General features: G+C 43.8%; 1 protein-coding gene across 2 annotated transcripts in view; it reads left to right on the forward strand.

Annotated features, from left to right (window-relative positions):
- The first annotated feature begins 9,220 nt into the window (after nt 1–9,220).
- Nucleotides 9,221–18,444, forward strand: part of cyp7b1 (cytochrome P450, family 7, subfamily B, polypeptide 1) — a 28,875-nt gene continuing 19,651 nt past the window's right edge. For both annotated transcript variants that reach the window (XM_083659114.1, XM_083659115.1), the window contains exon 1: nt 9,221–9,428. In XM_083659114.1, the coding sequence (XP_083515240.1) occupies nt 9,361–9,428 (68 nt within the window). In that variant the 5' untranslated portion in view covers nt 9,221–9,360. The remainder of the gene's footprint in view (nt 9,429–18,444) is intronic.

The following is an 18,444-nucleotide window of genomic DNA, read 5'->3' on the forward strand; positions in this document are numbered from 1 at the left end:
AGGGGGGTAAGTCATTTTAAGGATTTTAACAAGATAATTTAACCTTTTTGTGGGGGAAAAGCATCAGACACAACTTATTATTCATATTAGAGTATTTTATACACATCTTGAAACATGACTTTAAGGGGTCTTTAAAGATTATGCTTATTTGAATGTCCGTAATCCTAAAAGCAACATTCAGAGAAAATCACCCTCAAAGTTGGTGAAGTATTTAGTGATCCTAAAACTCGTGTTTGGGATATCGAGCACGTTCTTAAACATCTAAACTTGCATAAAGTGAAAAAAGTGTGTGTGTGTGTGAGTGTGAGAGGTGGTTCGTGGACCTGGTCTTTGTGTTTACACCCTGAGAGGTGAGAGGTGGTTCGTGGACCTGGTCGTTGTGTTTACACCCTGCTCTGAATCTGCCTTCACTGATTCAGTTTGGAGCCTCCTCGTTCCCTCAGGGTCTCTGAAGCTCTCTGGGGACGAGCTGTATATGATGGACTTTTGGAGCAATGTTACTCGAGTGTGGTGGTGATGTCATAGTTTAGTGGTGATGTCATCGCCCAGGGGATTGACGGCAAATCAGTTTTGTGACCATTTTGCACAGATTAAAATGGACAGTTTGTTCACCCCAACATAAAAAGACATATTTCCCTCTCACCTGTACAGCTATTTATCCATCTAGATGGTTTTGGTGTGATTTGCAGAGTTTTGGAGATAGACCGTAGAGATGTCTGCCTTCTCTCCAATACAATGGAACTGGATGGCACTCGGCTTGAGGTGCTCAAAGTGGCAAAACATAAAATAATAATAATTGAAAAACTCACTAGCAATGTCTCTTTCCATGAAATTATGACTCGAGATAATCCACAGACCTTGTTGTGAGCAGTTTCCTTCACTGGCTGTTCAGACTGTTTCTGTCCTTAACAGTAAGGCTGTTCAGACTGTTTGTCCTTAACAGTAAGGCTGTTCAGACTGTTTGTCCTTAACAGTAAGGCTGTTCAGACTGTTTGTCCTTAACAGTAAGGCTGTTCAGACTGTTTGTCCTTAACAGTAAGGCTGTTCAGACTGTTTGTCCTTAACAGTAAGGCTGTTCAGACTGTTTGTCCTTAACAGTAAGGCTGTTCAGACTGTTTGTCCTTAACAGTAAGGCTCAGAATGAAAGGCCTGACAGAAAAGGAATTTAGTTTGCGAAGAAGGTGAATTCTCTGTTGTCCCCGTTTTACAATGGCCTCAGTGTTCACATCAAACTTAAGATGGTCATTAAAAAAAAGTGCTCCTAGCTGCAACAGCTAGCTAGCAGGTGTAGTTTGCTTGAAATAAAATACTCACACCAAAACAATCTAGATGGATAGCACTACAAGTAAGAGGAAAAATATGTATTTTTGATTTTGGGGTGAACCTGTCTGTCTTTAATCTCCAGGTTATGTTCTTAAATGGAGTAGAAAGCTGCATTTTAAAATTGTAGCGTGTTCAATATAACTCAAAAAACATAAGCTATGTCAATACAGAGGCGTACTGAATGGCCCAAAGTGTTTATTACCTTTTCTTTGTTTTACCTCATGCCTGATTAGCCAAACAGAAGGTGACGTTATTATGATGTCATAATTGATGATTATTATGACAATATTTCTGAATATGTGAAAACAAAAGGTGATGTGCTTTGAGTGTTTGTGTAAAAAAAACAGCAGCAGGTCACATGACTGCTGATAACATAATGAATGCTGTACCGGTAATATGGAGCCAATAACGCAGTAAAATCTTGAGACAATAAAGTAATAGCATTTTTGTCAATAAAGTAATAACTAATTACTTTTTTGAATGTCGACCATTATGACTTTTTGACAGCCAAGATTAACTGGGTCATCGGGCGTCCCGGTAGTGCAGTGGTAGATTCACTGCCTACCAAGGGTTGCAGGTTCGAGCCCCGTGTTGCCTACGTCTTGGTGGGGCGTCCATACAGACACAATTGGCCGTGTCTGCGGGTGCGGAAGCCTGTGGGGTATGTGTCATGGTCGCTGCACTAGCACCTCCTCTGGTCCGTTGCGGCGCCTGTTTGGGGGGAGGGGAACTGGGGGGAATAGCATGATCCTCCCGCTCGCTACGTACTGCCGGTGAAACGCCTCGCTGTCAGGTGAAAAGAAGTCGACTGCACATGTATCAGAGGAAGCATGTGCTAGTCTAAAACTCTCCACAGATCACATGTATCAGAGGAAGCATGTGCTAGTCTACAACTCTCCACAGATCACATGTATCAGAGGAAGCATGTGCTAGTCTAAAACTCTCCACAGATCACATGTATCAGAGGAAGCATGTGCTAGTCTAAAACTCTCCACAGATCACATGTATCAGAGGAAGCATGTGCTAGTCTAAAACTCTCCACAGAGGCAGAGGAGGTGGAACAATGACAGCAGTGGGAATTGGCCAAGTACAGTTGGGGAGAAAGTGGGAGGGGGGAAAACTTTGCAGGTGGGAAGTCGAAAATAAATTGCAAACTTATTTGTGAAAATGCCATAATGTTATGTTATGTTACATAATGTTATAAAATGCCATAATGTTATGTTATGTTACAAAGTTACCTAATGTTATAAAATGCCATAATGTTATGGTTTCAAGATTATATTTGCGTTACATGGCAACATTGACATTTTAGACCAGCATGTTACACTGACAGCTCAAGTCCAAGTCTGCTCTGCTGTCTGGAAGAATCTGATTAGTTGAGTTAATCTTCGTTGGGCGGAGCCAAAGAAACAGCTGAGTTCAGCCCCGACAACACATACAGTTTATTGATTGAAACTGAAATGCTGGTGCGTTGAGCACCCTGCTATGTGATGCAAGCATTGCAGCTATCTGTTGGATCCACTGTGCACACTGACATTTACAGCTCTGAAATGATAACCCAATTTTTGACCCTGTAATTCCAAGTTGGACACCCATTAAATTCATTTTTAACAAGTTGGAGCTAATTTTTTCTGAGTTGTAATGAACACAATGATGTCTCAAGTTGGAAATCTCCAAGTTGAAACTTCCAAGTTCCGAGTTTTGAACGCGGTATTAAACTGAAGCTCAGTGAAAAAGAGGAGGAAGCTAATATGTAGCCGCTAGCGCCTATTAGCTATCTAGGTAAAAATAATGGTTAGGTAGCCGCTGACCTTCCAACATAGCGTTGACATTTATATTTCTATTCAGTACGAGTGTTCAAAATGGCTGCCAAGTGAATTGGTTCGCCCACTGAGGTTTCACTCAACCAATCAGATTATTTCTGCTTCTGAGAAACATTGTATTGTCTACAATCTCTGCATGATGTGGATTTCCACCTAAAACCAAAACTTCTCCCTTTGCCTTTTGACCAAGGTCTTTTTTTTTGCCAATCGTGTTTCCTCAGACGTGTAATTCTCAATTCATGTTCGGGGGAAATAACTTTGTATAGAACTATTGTCTGGATGTGTACTGTGTAACTCATTTTGTGAGTGTGTTTGTGTACCTAGATGTTCCCATGGCTCCGCCTACATCATAGACCCAATCACATCCTGAGTAGCTGGTTGTCAATCATGTCAGGTGGGCGTTAAGCTAGGTGAAGCTTGAATCTTTTATTTTATTTTTTCAGAAATCTTTTGTGATTTCAAATACTTATAAATAGTATTTTTTAATCAATTTCACAATGATCAATTAATATATTCCTTAAACTATTAATCATGAACTCTTCAAATACACTACTTGCATAAATATTGATTTATCTGAATTGTCTTTATTCGCCAGGTGAAATTTAAGAAGAGGTGGGAGGGAACGGTGGAATGTGGGGGAGGAGAGAGCAGAGAAAGGGAGGATGTGGGGAGGGAGCAGAGAAAGGGAGGGAGCAGGGAAAGGGACGAGGTTCTGGACGAGACTGACCCCTCACTTTGGCCCATGGATGAATCATTGTGTGGTGAAGGCTGTGATGTGGCAGCAGGTGGCAGCGTTGATCCATCCTGCTTCATTCAGTCACTTTCACATGCTCTCTACCTGGGCTGGGAACTGTTACTATGGTGACAAATGAAAAGAACAAGAATAGAGCAAATGTTAACTATCAACACAAACTTTCTACTTTAGTTAACGTATGCTTTAATTCCCTTTAAAGTCCCTATGCTCATCAAAATCACTTTAATATCAGTCCCTCCAGGAAATTGTGATTTTGCTAATTCTATTTGTGGGGGCTTGTAGTTTTTCAAAATTCCAGCGATTTCTCCGCAAAAACGGCAAAACAGGTTTCTCAACTTGGAATTGTTGCCAGTTCCTGTAATTTTACCGCAAAAAAACAAACAAAAACATAAAACTTTGCAAATTGCATTGCAATTTTTGAGAAAAGTTGTCATTTGGTAGTAGTAGATTTTTCCCGCTCAACTTGCAATTGTTGCCAGTTCCCGCAATTTTATAGCAAAAAAATCACATAAAGCATCTTAGCAAATTGCATTGCAATTTTTGAGAAAAGCCACAGCAAAGTAAAAAAAAATGTATCGCAACAATCACACAAAAAACTCTTGGAATCCCGGAGGGACTGTTACTATGATGTGTACATTTATGTCGGCCTGAAAGCAGAGCAGTGAGTTTACCAAGTCAAGTCAGAACAAATTTCAAGTCAAGATTTTAGAAACCTTTTCAAGTCGGAGTCAGGTCTCAAGTCACTAGAACCGAAGTCACCAGATTTCAAGTCACCAGAACTCAAGTCACCAGAACCCAAGTCAGCAGAACTCAAGTCACCAGAACTCAAGTAATCAGAACTCAAGTGACCAGAACTCAAGTGACCAGAACTCCAGTCAGCAGAACCCACCAGAACCCAAGTCTCAAGTCACCAGAACCCAAGTCAGCAGAACTCAAGTGACCAGAACTCAATTCTCAAGTCAGCAGAACCCAAGTCAGAGTCAAGTCAACCAATAAAGGCATTGAAACCAACAAATAACTCTGATAAACAACAGACCAAGTCCAAAACAGTCTCTCCTGGCAAACTGAAGTGTTAAAAGACAAAAAGTGAATCCCTGAACACAACCAGACACTTCAACATGCTGAACAGAACCAGACAATTCAACATGCTGAACACAACCAGACAATTCAACATGCTGAGGAGAAATGCTTGAATGAATAGCATATAAGCAGAGAGTGACTTGGCTACCAGCAGCAGGGACATCTTCAAAAGCCTGACATTTTATTTATTTATTTCTTCTCTTTGTTGAGTGAAGCCGTTTGGCGCCAGGCAGCCATGATCCATGGCCCATGATGGGCTGAGCATGTTTTGTTGGGGAGTGAAAGGCTCGGCCAGAGGTGCACAGAGATCAGGACTGACAGAATGCATTGAGACCTCACTCTGGAGGTCAGTGCCATTCAGTCCTCTGGAGGTCAGTGCCATTCAGTTTGCAGGAGACAGCAAAATAAACGAAGACAGCTTTTACTCGCTAAAACTGTTGAACTGTTGGTTGAAAACATAACTACTCATACTTGTATCAAATGGTAAATAGTCTGCATTTACAGTATATATAGTGTATATATATATATAGTGCTTCTATCCAAACCGCTTTACAATGAGTAGGTACATTCACCCATTCACACACCCATTATCACACACACACACACGCACGCACACACACACACACACACACACACACGATGGTGCATGCTGCCACACAACCAACGGGAGCAATTTGGGGTTCAGTATCTTGCCCAAGGACACTGACATGCAGCTGTAGCTCAGGAGGTAGAGCGGGTCGTCCACTAATCGCTTTGGATAAACGAGGTCGGTGGTTCGATTCCCGGCTCCTCCAGTCTGCATGTCAAAGTGTCCTTGGGCAAGACACTGAACCCCAAATTGCTCCTGATGGTGTGCCAGCACCCTGCGTGGTAGCCTGCCGCCATCGGTGTCTGAATGGGTGAATGTACCTACTGACTGTAAAGCGCTTTGGATAAAAGCGCTATATATAAATGCAGGCCATTGACATGCGGACTGGAGGACTGAGGAGGGATGGAAGATTAGTTTAAAATTCCAAAAAGACCAAATGGGTGTTGTTCTCAATGTCTCCTAGTGTCAGTATCAGTACAAACAGTCTTTGTATTCTTACACTCCAGAGTGAACAAATTGAATCTGTTAATTCCTATAAATACCTTGGCACTTTACTGCCCAACAGTTTTCTCCAGGCAGTTTTTTTAGGCTTGAAAAACGTTGCTTTATTCATTCAAATTGAGGAATAGTTATTTGTGAATCACGGCCAAGTCAGACTTCTTTCAAAATCCCCTGGCTGTCATGTTGGCAAATTATCCTCTGACTTCAAGTACAAACTCGTCTCACACTTTGCTCATTGCCTCTCAGTACATTGTTGAGCAACAGTCTGTTAGAGCCAAGGCTCAGGTTTCACATGAAGTGTTTTTGCACAGAGGATTTAATACTGCAGGGGAGAAAACCCAACTCAGGTTCTCCGTGAAGAGAGAGAGCTGAGAACAGCAGCAGATAATATACTGTACAAAAATATAGCCTCAAGCCAGAGATGGGGACTTGGACTTGAGACTTGGACTCAAGTCGCACACACAGTGAATTGAGACTTGACTCTGACATGAGATTTGCGACTCATGAACCACCTTTAGATTTTTGTGTGTGTGCATTAATGTTAAGGAAATGTCTGGTAATATTGTCAACTAATCAATGCTGATGCTGTATGCTAATAGGTAAAGGAGTGATGATAATACAGTACATGCTTTGAATTCTTTGAGCTATGCAGTGTCCTAAGCAGACTGGATGACATGATGATAGAATGCTCATCCATAAGAGACTTGAGACTTGGACTTGAACAAAATGACTTGTGAGCATCTCTGCCTCAAGCACATGGCCTCGCAAGTTAGGTCTGAGCCCGCCATAGCATTACGTAGTCTTATCTATTTGGAAGTATGGTATCCTCTCTTACACACACACACACACACACACACACACACACACACACACACACACACACACACACACACACACACACACACACACACAGTCAGTGATGAAGCCATCCCATTGGTCGGCTGGAACGTGTACATTTTTCAAGGTGTCAATTTGTCAAGTCAAATTTCCACTCTTGATTACAAAGGTGGACAATACAGTGGTCAACTAACTTTCCAACGGTGCCTTGATATGTTTATGCTCACATAAAGGAGATATCAATGTTTTATTTATTTATTAATTTATGTTTTTCTTTATTTGCCCTCCATCCAGATTAATTTGTGGCTTTTCATAGGAAAGAATTTGGGCACCTCTGCTCAAGCGGCAACTGCAATGATTTAAAAAGACAGAACATTGCAGAAGGGAGAGACACAAAACTGACAATCAGATGCACAGACACTCGTCAGTTTAGGCGTTGGCCCGTGACATCAATGCATTGCAACAACATTACTAGGATGTCACATTACTAGTCACATTATTAGTCATTCCTGCCTGTGGCCATCAAACTCTTTAACTCCTCATTCAGTACACCAGTCACTCTGAGGCAGTCAATTGGATAGCCATGGCTCACTCACTCCACCAGTCAAAAAACCAACCAACTTGGATAATGTAAATCTGATGTGCAATGAAACTCTGTGCAATTACTGCAATTTGACACGTATGTACTTAACCTTTATATTGGATGCTATTTTATTGATTCTCACTGTATGTCTGCTCTGAGAATGTTTGATGTTTGCTGTTTATGAGATATTGTGGTCTGTTGATATTTTCATGGCTGAGTATGAGCAACTTTGCAGGTCACTGCACACACTCGCAAAACCAACGCTAACAAGATTGAGCCAAATAGCTAGCAGCTACCAGCCAAACTAGACGGTTACCAGTTCCAAACGAGAAATAGTCAAGAGAGAGAGGTGGGTCAGTTTACCGTAGGATGATGCTAGGTTGTTGCCTATGTTAGCGGCAGCTTCCCTCTGACGAGGCGTCTTTGCTCTCAAGAGCGGCGAGCTCCGTCTGTGTTGTTCAGGTTAGGTTGTTGTTGGAAGGATCTATTCCACAATATAAAACAAAAGCTGGTTCTCAATAAAGAAGTGTACCGGTCCAAAGAAGCGTGCGTGTGTGTGTGTGTGTGTGTGTGTGTGTGTGTGTGTGTGTGTGTGTGTGTGTGTGGGGGGGGGTCCTCTGGCGTGGCGTGGCGTCACGAGCCTCATTCAAATCTGCCTCGCTTCACACACCTGTGCAGTCTTCATTCATAAAACTGCTCCAGTGGTTGCGTGCGCACCTCAGTGACGTCATCTGGACGCAGCTTAACCACACCTCATTTCTCAATGAAAACCAGTCAAAAGTGTTTAGGAAAGGAAACAAGGAAGAAAGGAGAAGAGGGACTATAACCCTCCCTATCATTCCTAGACAAACAAACAAACAAAAATATATATTTCTGTAACGGATTGTAGGTTTTTGGGGTGTCAGCCGGAGTTTAGTCTGACAATGTTGTGCACACCGGATAGTTAGTTAGGTTAAGTTAGTTAGGTTAAGTGCCTGGGTAGCGAGCAGACGGCGGCATTTGACAATTTAACTGGAGCTCAGTCAAACTTTATTTTACGTTCGTTTTTTTTTTTTTAATTATAATTAGATCCTAATTCACAATGAAAACTAACGTGAAATTATTAGAAAATGGTCGGGGGGCCACATGCACCCTGTCGCGGGCCGCAAGTTGAGTATCTGAGTTAGACCATCTATCTTCAAATAGTTTCAGATTCCCCTGAATCTTATAGGTGAAGTACTCCATCTGATGTATTTGTTGAACCGTTTCTCTCCATTTGTCGATCAGAGGGCTTGTTTTTTGAAGCCAGCTTCTTGTTATTTGTTTCAGAGCTGTTATGAGCAGTATCCTTAATAAATATTTGTCATTTTTTGTCTAATTTCTTTCTGTATATTGTTCCAAAACGGTTGTAATACTGGGCAGAACCAAAACATTTGACCAAAATTGGCATACGATTCACCTCCAGCAGTTTGGCAAAATTTTACCATTATAGTTAGCTATTATATTTTCTAAATTTCTCAAACTTTTTGAGCCTTGCAATTAGTCACATAAGACCCTAAATTACATAGAAGGTTTTTGTGGATTTCGGTTTCCAGGTTCTTTAACACTAATGACTTCTTCCATAGTATATAGATCTTATTTTGAAGGATGGGACCGGAAATGCTTGTTGTATTTCATCTGGCTTGACAATGCTGTAAAGACACAGACAGACAGACATGGGCTGTTCCAGAACAGACTGAGACGACTGAGAGAAGAGAAGAAGAGAAGAAGAGAGAAGAGAAGAGTCAGGAACAGACAACAGAAAGACAAGAAAGGAAAAGAAAAGAGAGACCTGGATCTGGACTTGAGTGGACTGGACTGGACTCTGGACTGGACTGACTGGAACAGAGTCATGCTGTTGCTGGTTCTGCTCTGTCTGCTCTCTGTCTACCTGCTCTGTCTGCACTACAGCAGGACAAGGTAGGTTTACCTTCACACAGGCCTGCTGGGTGAGATATGGATATTACATGGATATGGTGTATAGGGCAGTGGTTCTCAAAGTGGGGTCCGGGGACTCCCAGGCGTCCTTGAGGGGGTTCCAGGGGGTCCCCAGCAAAAAAGGGTAATTATTTTCACTATAATTCCATTAATAAGTAACACAATGAGAGAATGTATTGACTGTTTTTGGTCATGGGTTTCATATACTTTCAAGATTAATTTTAATAGCCATCGTTTGTAATCAGATTACAAATGAGGAAGGGTAGAAGCTGTCCCTGTGACAAGAGGTTCTGGTAGTACTGCCAGACATCAGTGTTCTGCCATGGGGGAGGACCCTGAAGAGTTGATGTCCTGGTGGGAGGGGTCGGCCATGATTTTCTGAGAGCGCTTTAGCGTCCTGGCAGTGTGTCGGTCCACCTTTTCAGCTGGCCGGATGATGCGCTGCAGTCTGGAGATGTCTTTGCGGGCAGCAGCAGCACACCAGACGTTGATGAAGGAGGTGAGGATGGACTCGATGGTGGAGGTCTAGAAATGTGCCGATGCTGCCTTTGGCAACTTGAACTTCCTCAGCTGCTGAAGAAAGTACATCCTCTGTTGTTCTTGGTGAGAGCTTTGGTGTTCGACTCCCATTTCAGGTCCTGGCTGATTGTTGAGCCCAGGAAGTGAAATGACTCCAGTGTTGACTAGGCAGTCACGCAGGGTGATAGGGGAGGGTGGGGGGCTGCATTCTTCCCAGTGCCCAAATCTTGAGCTACGAAGCCAACCCGGAGGGCATGAGGTCAGAGGTCAGGGCTGCATTGTCAGTTGAAGCGGCAGTTGACCTCATTCCAGCAGCTGGCTACATGAAGGTCATCGATGGAGTGTTTGGTAGACGGTTTGTAGCCTGTAGTCTCTCTCAAGCCTTTCCAAACAGAGGCTGAGTCATTGTCCGGGACCTGCTGTCTTGGAGACGTTGTGAATACAGGCATTTAACAGCTCATATTGCTTTATCAAACCTGTATTTGCTCTCTTTAAACCACTTTGCCTCCTCTTTCTCCAGTCGGAGCTTTTTGAGTTGGGCAGTGAACCAGCTCTTGCTGTTGTATTTCACTGTGGTGCGTGTTGGAATGCAGGTATCCTCACAGAAACGGATGTAGGATGTGACTGCATCAGTATGTTGGTCCAGACTGGTGGCAGCTCTGAATACATCCTAATCTGTGTGATCCAAGCATCCCCGGAGTCCTCACAGCTTCACTGTTCCACTTTTTTGATGTCCTCACAACAGATTTAGCACATTTTAGTTGCTGTCTGTAGTATGTGGGAATCAAATGAATGATGTTAGAGAGTGTCCCAGGGGAGCGTGGGGGGCGGCCCAGAAAGCATTGTTTATGGTGCAGTATGGTGCAGTAGCAGTGATCCATCAGGCTCTCCAGAAAAGCCCCAAATCTCTCCGTTTAGAATCGGGTCGGATCGGGAGGTGTTTAGCTCAACCTGTCCATACGAGCTCTTAAGATACGTTACGTATGACTCAGTGTTTCCTGAAGCATGACTCTCTATTGTTCGGAGAGGCTTGGTTTGTCACAGAGGGCAGCCAGGTTCCTGCGTGGTGCAGGAAGGAGCTTGACCTGTCTACTCTGTGCAGAGGCTCAGTGGATGTGCGCGCTCTACTTTTTATCCAGAACTGTGTCAGACACACGGCCGTCTTTGGAAATGACTTCCTGAGTGAATAAGGAAACATGTTTGTTTAGGTTGTGGCTGTGGCACATTGGAGGACATGGAGTGATAAGAAAAGTTTATTGTTTTACAAGGGTTTTATTAAGTTATTGGTAGGGAGGCACCGATTGTGAAATTCTGGGTCAATAGCTGATATAGGGCCATCTGAAATGCGTAATTTTTTCCAAATTCCTTTTTTTCCATTTTAATTTTAATTTGGGTGTCAGGATCTATATATATATATATTTTTTTTTATTAGTTTTTTATTGACATCATTCATTCAATACAGGTACATGACATTACTGATAGTTATTAGCCAGGATGTATGAGCCCTCTTCCCACCCGCCCACTCATATCAGCCACCTATTAACCTTCAGAACATGTGATGAAAGACGTCTGTTTTGTTTCGCACAAAATGAAAAAGAAATAAAAAGGAAATAAGGAAATAGAGAACACCCCACATGGTCTCTGTTCAAGGTAAACCTCTCACACTGGGTCCTGAGGCACTGAGGTCATTAGGTTGATGGATATCTGAGATGATACACCTCTCCAGAGTTCAAGAGAGTTCAAATAAGTTCAAATACCTAATATGCTTGAGTGATTCTTTTCATGTTTGAGGCATTTCCCCCTAAACTTTGGAAGAGAAACTCCTGGTTGTTTTGCTCTTCATTATCCATTAGCATGCATGCAGGTTGAAGAGCGAGACTCAGCCAAGTGTTTTCCCCCTCTTTGGCCGCTGCCCATCATCTGAGTCTGTGAAGCACTGAGAGCAGCAGGTCACTTCTCAGTCTGTTAACCACTGTCACCGGTAAGCTCCCCGCTGTCAGGTGAAAAGAAGTGGCTGGCATCTGCGGAGGAAGCATGGAGCTAGTCTACGCCTCTCCCCCCAGATCGGCAGAGGGTGGAGCAGCGACCGGGGCAGCAGGGGGAATGAAAGAAAAATGACAACAACAAAAACACTGTCTGTCACCGGTGGATGAAGAAGTTGGTTTCCTGCCCGATGATTTATTTCCTGTCAGTTATTGTATTAATTTAATAAACACTGCAACAGGAAGTAAGCTAGGGGCAATTTAAGGACTGTTGGTTATTTATGGACGGGGTCAGGGGTCACTGGAGGAAAATAGGAGAGGGTGATGCTTTTTCAAATTTAGTCTCAGGGAGGGTACACTGTTATTAATTTGAGTCCAGAGGAGGGTCATACAATTTTGAATCGATCAAATATACTTATTTTATTTGATCTATTTATTTATTTTTTGCTTTTCGGAATTCAGCAACTACACCCAAAAACACCCCTCCCGGCCAAACCTTTTGGTATGACCCGGTGTATCGATTTTTTTTTTTGACGGTGCTACGTGGATCAATGCCCCCCGCGTCTCCTATGGAGATATTGGAAGTATTGAATGTGTATAATCTATTTTACCGACCAGCTAGGTGGCGACGGTCCTCTCCCGACAGAGAGAAAGTCAACCAAAAGCATCCTCCATTCTCAAGGAAATGGCTTGGCGATTTTACAGTCAGAAACGAACGAGCCTCATTCTCATACTGTAGGCGGGGACGCTTTCGCGCTGCTGCGGTGGGGGGTTCCAGAAATGGACTGGGTGGGCAGCATAAAGCCTAGAGTCGCACGGGGCTTCATCGGGGCTCTCAAACCCAAGAGACGAGTGAGACCTATCCACACTCGCTGCCAGGGAGGGAGGCTGCTCAAACTCGCTGCCAGGGAGGGAGGCTGCTCAAACTCGCAGCAGCAGCAGCAGCAGCAGCAGAGCACTCGCTTGTGACAAACGCAGGCTGAAAGCCACTAGACACGCCCACGGAGGGAGGAGTTGAAGGAGAGGGCGTTCGGAACTATATTGTTTGGATGTCTGATCTCTCACTGATGCCAAAAATAAATGGTTAAAGTGACTGTTCTGCCTGTTTGATTGAATTTCACAAAACTGCGATTATCTCAGCTTTCACTCTCAGACGCTAAAACCATGCTGTACTCAACGGCTAATATCTACATAACTACTAACTCTACAAACTAACTCTTTTAGACAGAGAAAGCACACATTCTATTAGTACTTTTGTGAACTTTGTGTTGACAAACTCCAAGCAGAAAAGAATCCTCGGCTCTTGTAAAATGAGCCAGAATCCTCAAAAAAACGGCTTGGCAAAAGCTACCTACAGCAAAAAAAAAAACGGCTGGCAGTCAATGTGTTAAAGGTTGAAGCAGACAGACAAAACCCTGTGTTTGTGCTCGGCTGTGTGAGGTCAGCCTCTTTTGTGTTCTCTGTGTGAGAAGTAGGTCAGAGGCTCAGGGGAAACGGTCCCACAGGAACGCCGATCCGGCTCCAGGTTTTCCTTCTTTCAATCATTTTATTTTCAGTGTATACGTTACACACTCTACCCTCAAAGAGAATGGTACAGAACACAAATACTACAGCTAGACAACAGCTAAGCATAATGTACAAATAATGTGATACTTGGATTCCGTTACTGATTCAATTTTCAATTATATTAGTAATTGGCATTGGATTACACTGACAATACTTTATACATGAAGCAATGATTAATGCATTTGTCGCTGTTAAATAAACTGTAAAATCATAAATATGTGAGTGGAAGTTGATCCTGGTGGTTCCACCCTAACCCTAACCCTACAGAGAGGTGTCACCAGTGACCAGTCATCTCACTTACTGAAGGTCACATGTCCCAAAGGGAAGAGGCAGGCAGCAAGTAGATCATTTTGATATTTGAATTGAGATCTGGAGCTCACGATCAGGCGGGAGGCGCAGACACAAACTCCCATAACAGTCTGCTTTATCCTCTATTCGACTCTATTTCGTAATGAGGACTCGATTCAAACTCTAGACTGGACTTGGGCTGGAGATAGAGTGACTTGACAACAACACTACTTCCCATGGCTTCAGCAGCTTGGGGTGAGTGAGGCTGTGAGTCAGGGAGCATGTGAGGAATGCTGCACCCCCAGTCTGTCCTCTGGAGTGAACATCTGTCTCCACTCACATCTCTGATCAAGTCCAAACAAACTGCTTTTGGTTTAGAGCTGTTTATTCTATCACAAGCATGACGACTTACATATTGCCTAATTCTAACCATCAGGGCTTATCTTAGCCCCTTTTCACACACACACACACACACACACACACACACACACACACACACACACACACACACACACACACACACACACACACACACACACACATTTGTTAACCTAAACCCAGGGCTATACAATTCACACTGCAGTTCTTCTAGCCCAGGGTTAGTAAAGCCCAGGGTTAGTAGAGCCCAGGGTTAGTAAAGCCCAGAGTTAGTAGAGCCTAGGTTTAGTAAAGCCCAGGGTTAGTAGAGCCCAGGGTTAGTAAAGCCCAGGGTTAGTAGAGCCTAGGGTTAGTAAAGCCCAGGGTTAGTAAAGCCCAGGGTTAGTAAAGCCCAGGGTTAGTAAAGCCCAGGGTTAGTAGAGCCCAGGGTTAGTAAAGCCCAGGGTTAGTAGAGCCCAGGGTTAGTAAAGCCCAGGGTTAGTAAAGCCCAGGGTTAGTAGAGCCCAGGGTTAGTAAAGCCCAGGGTTAGTAGAGCCCAGGGTTAGTAGAGCCCAGGGTTAGTAAAGCCCAGGGTTAGTAAAGCCCAGGGTTAGTAGAGCCCAGGGTTAGTAAAGCCCAGGGTTAGTAGAGCCCAGGGTTAGTAAAGCCCAGGGTTAGTAAAGCCCAGGGTTAGTAGAGCCCAGGGTTAGTAGAGCCCAGGGTTAGTAAAGCCCAGGGTTAGTAGAGCCCAGGGTTAGTAGAGCCCAGGGTTAGTAAAGCCCAGGGTTAGTAGAGCCCAGGGCCGTTGGGCCGTTGGACCTATGCTGCCAGATACAGCTAATGGCCCCGTTTCACACTGGCCGCTTTTAGCCCCGTGCTAACCCTGCTCCAGAGCTTAACTCATTAAGTGCCATAGACGACCTAACTCGTCTTACATAATCCAGCGCTTAAGTGCCAAGGACGAGCTAACTCGTCTTACATAAACATTTTTTTTTTTTGACGGTGGGACATCAATCAACCCCTTTTACATCTTCGAGATAACTATTTGGAGCAAGAGCATGTGTGTAATCTATTTTACCGACCACTAAGTGGCGACAGAGACCGAGAGAAGCCACAGCCACGGGACCCAAAAGCCACGGGACCAAACGCAGCCGCCTCCCGCGGAAATGGCTTGGCGATTTTACAGTCAGAAGCCCGGACACACACACAGAACGGACAGAGATCTCTTCCCCCCAGAGCCGCGGAGCAACGCGCGAACACACACACACACACACACACACACACACACACACACACCGCGGGAGCAAGCCATTCAAGGAAATGGCGACGCGATTTTACAGTAATCCATTTCAGACTCGTCTTGCCCGACAGGCAGACAGGCAGGCAGCAGCAGCAACGCGCTTCTGACACGCCCGCTGTTAGAGCCAGGAGGAAGGAGGAGAAGACACACGGAGGGAGGAGTTTGAATGAGAGGGGTGTTTCCTGTTGTTATGGAGGAAATTACTGTTCAAAACTATTGTTTAGAATGTCTGACGGTCTTACTGATGCCAAAAATGAATGGTTAAAGTGACTGTTTCACAAAAAGCCATTTATCTCTGAATAAATTTCCAGACGCTGAAACCATGCTGTACTCAACGGCTAATATCTACATAACTACTAACTCTGCAAACTAACTCTTTTAGACAGAGAAAGCACACATTCTATTAGTTATTTTTAGATGATTGGTGTTCATGAATTCTTAACAGAAAAGAATCCTCGGCTGTTCTAAAATGAGCCAGAATCGTCAAAAACACCCCTGGCACAACTTACCTACAGGAATGAAAACATGGCTGGCATTCAATGTGTTAAGAGGGTGATGTCATTCATGCATAAATGACATCACTGGTCCACAACTTAACTCAAATCAACTCACATTTTAAGATAACCCTGGTTTTTAATCCCTGTGTATACTTTATTCTTCTCTTCTAATGTGTCTTGTCGTTTAATGTTTTCTGTTTTATCAGACTGTATCCATCTATCCATCCATCCATCCATCTATCTATCTATCCATCCATCTATCTATCTATCTATCTATCTATCTCAATAACTCAAACTGAGGGGCCCTTTACACGAGGACAGTTTCTGAAAGAAACGACACAATAGCGTTTCCTTCACACCTTTTCCTTCACACCTTGTCCCTGTTTACATGAGCGCTGTTGAATTTTTAAAACGCCGTAATGTACATGCCAGGTCGCTAGGTGGCAGTGTGATCACCTTATTCTTTGCCCATACAAGGACGCTGGGGCATGACGTAATTTCGTAATCGTCTTTCCAGTTTTTAACACATTCACTGCCAGCCGTTTTTCAATACTGTAGTTAGCTTCTGCCAAGGTTTTTTTTTGAGGATTTTGGCTCATCTTTCAAGAGCCGAGGATTCGTTTCTGTTAGGATTTTGTGAACACACAATATCTCAAAAGAACTAATAGAATGTGTGCTTTCTCTGTCTAAAAGAGTTAGTTTGTAGAGTTAGTAGTTATGTAAGCATTAGCAGTTGAATACAGCATGGTTTCAGCGTCTGAAAAATTATTCTGAGATAAACGGCTTTTTGTGAAATTCGATAGAACAGTCACTTTAACCATTCATTTTTGGCATCAGTAAGACGTCAGACATCTAAACAATAGTTTTGAACAGTAATTTCCTCCATAACAGCAGGAAACCCCCCTCTGCTTCCAACTCCTCCCTCCGTGGGCGTTCTCCTCCGCCCTCCTTGGCTCTGCAGCGGGTCTGTGACAAACGAGTTGCTGCTGCCTGGCAGTCTGGATGGGGCTCGCTGGATGGGTTTCGCTCGTTTCTTGGCGGTCCGGTTGAGAGCTCTGATGAAGCTCTTGCGATTCTGGGCTTATTTATGGTGCGTGTTTCAAAGTGTGCATCCAGTCTATTCTTGGAACCCCCCACCGTTGCCACCGCTGTGCGTCAGCGCGAAAGTGAAAGCGTTTTCGCCATCCATTTTACAGTATGAGAACGGCTTCCTCGCGCTTTTCCCTCCAGTTTTGGCTCGCCTCTTTCTACTGTGGAGAGGCATGTCGCCACTCAGTGGGTCGGTAAAATAGATTATACACATTCAATACCTCCAATATTGGTATAGGAGACGTAAAAGGGTTAGATCAACGTCCCACCGTCAAAAAAAAAAATCGATTTTTTTGACGTAAAAACACGTCATTGGCAGTCAACCGTTGGATTTTGTTTGACGTAAAAACACGTCATTGGCAGTGAACGTGTTAAACACGGAAGTAGAGTCCACCTTCCGCAGTCATTTAGACTTGCCAAAAAGCTTTTTTCAAGCAAAAAAACCCCCAAACTGTTTTAAAGTTTTAATATTTGTCGGGTGAGAATGTAACATATATGTGACCAGTTTATCAGAATAACGCCTATTGGAAATCTTTAACGAGCAGCGATGACCGGGAGCGCTGACTGTGATCTGTCCAACCCTACTGTCGTTAGGCTAGTGGCAGTGAGAAAACACTGTCGACGTGCTTTTGTAACTAACATTAAATGCCGACCGGGTATAGCCATCGGCTCCTCGCAGCAGTAACGTTCTGAACATGTAACTGAAGTTGGCCGCAGTGTAGCTTAATTCTGAATGTTGCCAAACTTCATTCATACTGACGTTTATGGCTATGGCGTAATCGCGTGTGTCGCGTGTGCAGGCACGTCAGAGTTTCTGAAATGTGCCGTTCCAAAGCGATTACATGGAGCCCTCAGCCCCGCTCAGCGGGAAGCGTCTCAAACAAGTTTCACTCTGGAGGGTGGTTCCAAAATGTCTCGTTTCCTAAGCGCGAATTCGCCGTCGCCGTCTAAAAGGGAGGCACTAACGATAAAATAATTCCCCGTTTCCATAGGAAACCGTCCTCGTGTAAAGTGCCCCTAAATGAATGTCTGCAAAACTGTTGAGAGTTTTCTGATACTAGGAATCCTGTGCTCGATTCCTAGGCTCGTCCTGCAGCTCGCCGTGCAGGCCCTGCAGCTCAGCAGCATTCACAGCTTGAGCTCAACTTCTCATTGTCTTCCTTCTTTTTTCCCCCTTTGGGAGGTAATAAAACCAATTTAAATTCCTCTATGCAGGAAAAAGCATGCAAGAGCAGTCTAGCTATAACACAGTCTAACCCGGTGGTTCTCAAATGGGGGTCCGGGGCACTTTGCTAGGGGGACCGCGAAAAGTTTTCAGGGAAATAAAAATAAAAACTTTTTTTTTGCACAAGCTTCATAGTTCCACGAAAACATTTTATGTTTTCAATCTAAAATGGTTC

The sequence above is a fragment of the Poromitra crassiceps genome, assembly GCF_964638095.1.
Source record: "Poromitra crassiceps genome assembly, chromosome: 23".
Classification (NCBI taxonomy): domain Eukaryota; kingdom Metazoa; phylum Chordata; class Actinopteri; order Beryciformes; family Melamphaidae; genus Poromitra; species Poromitra crassiceps.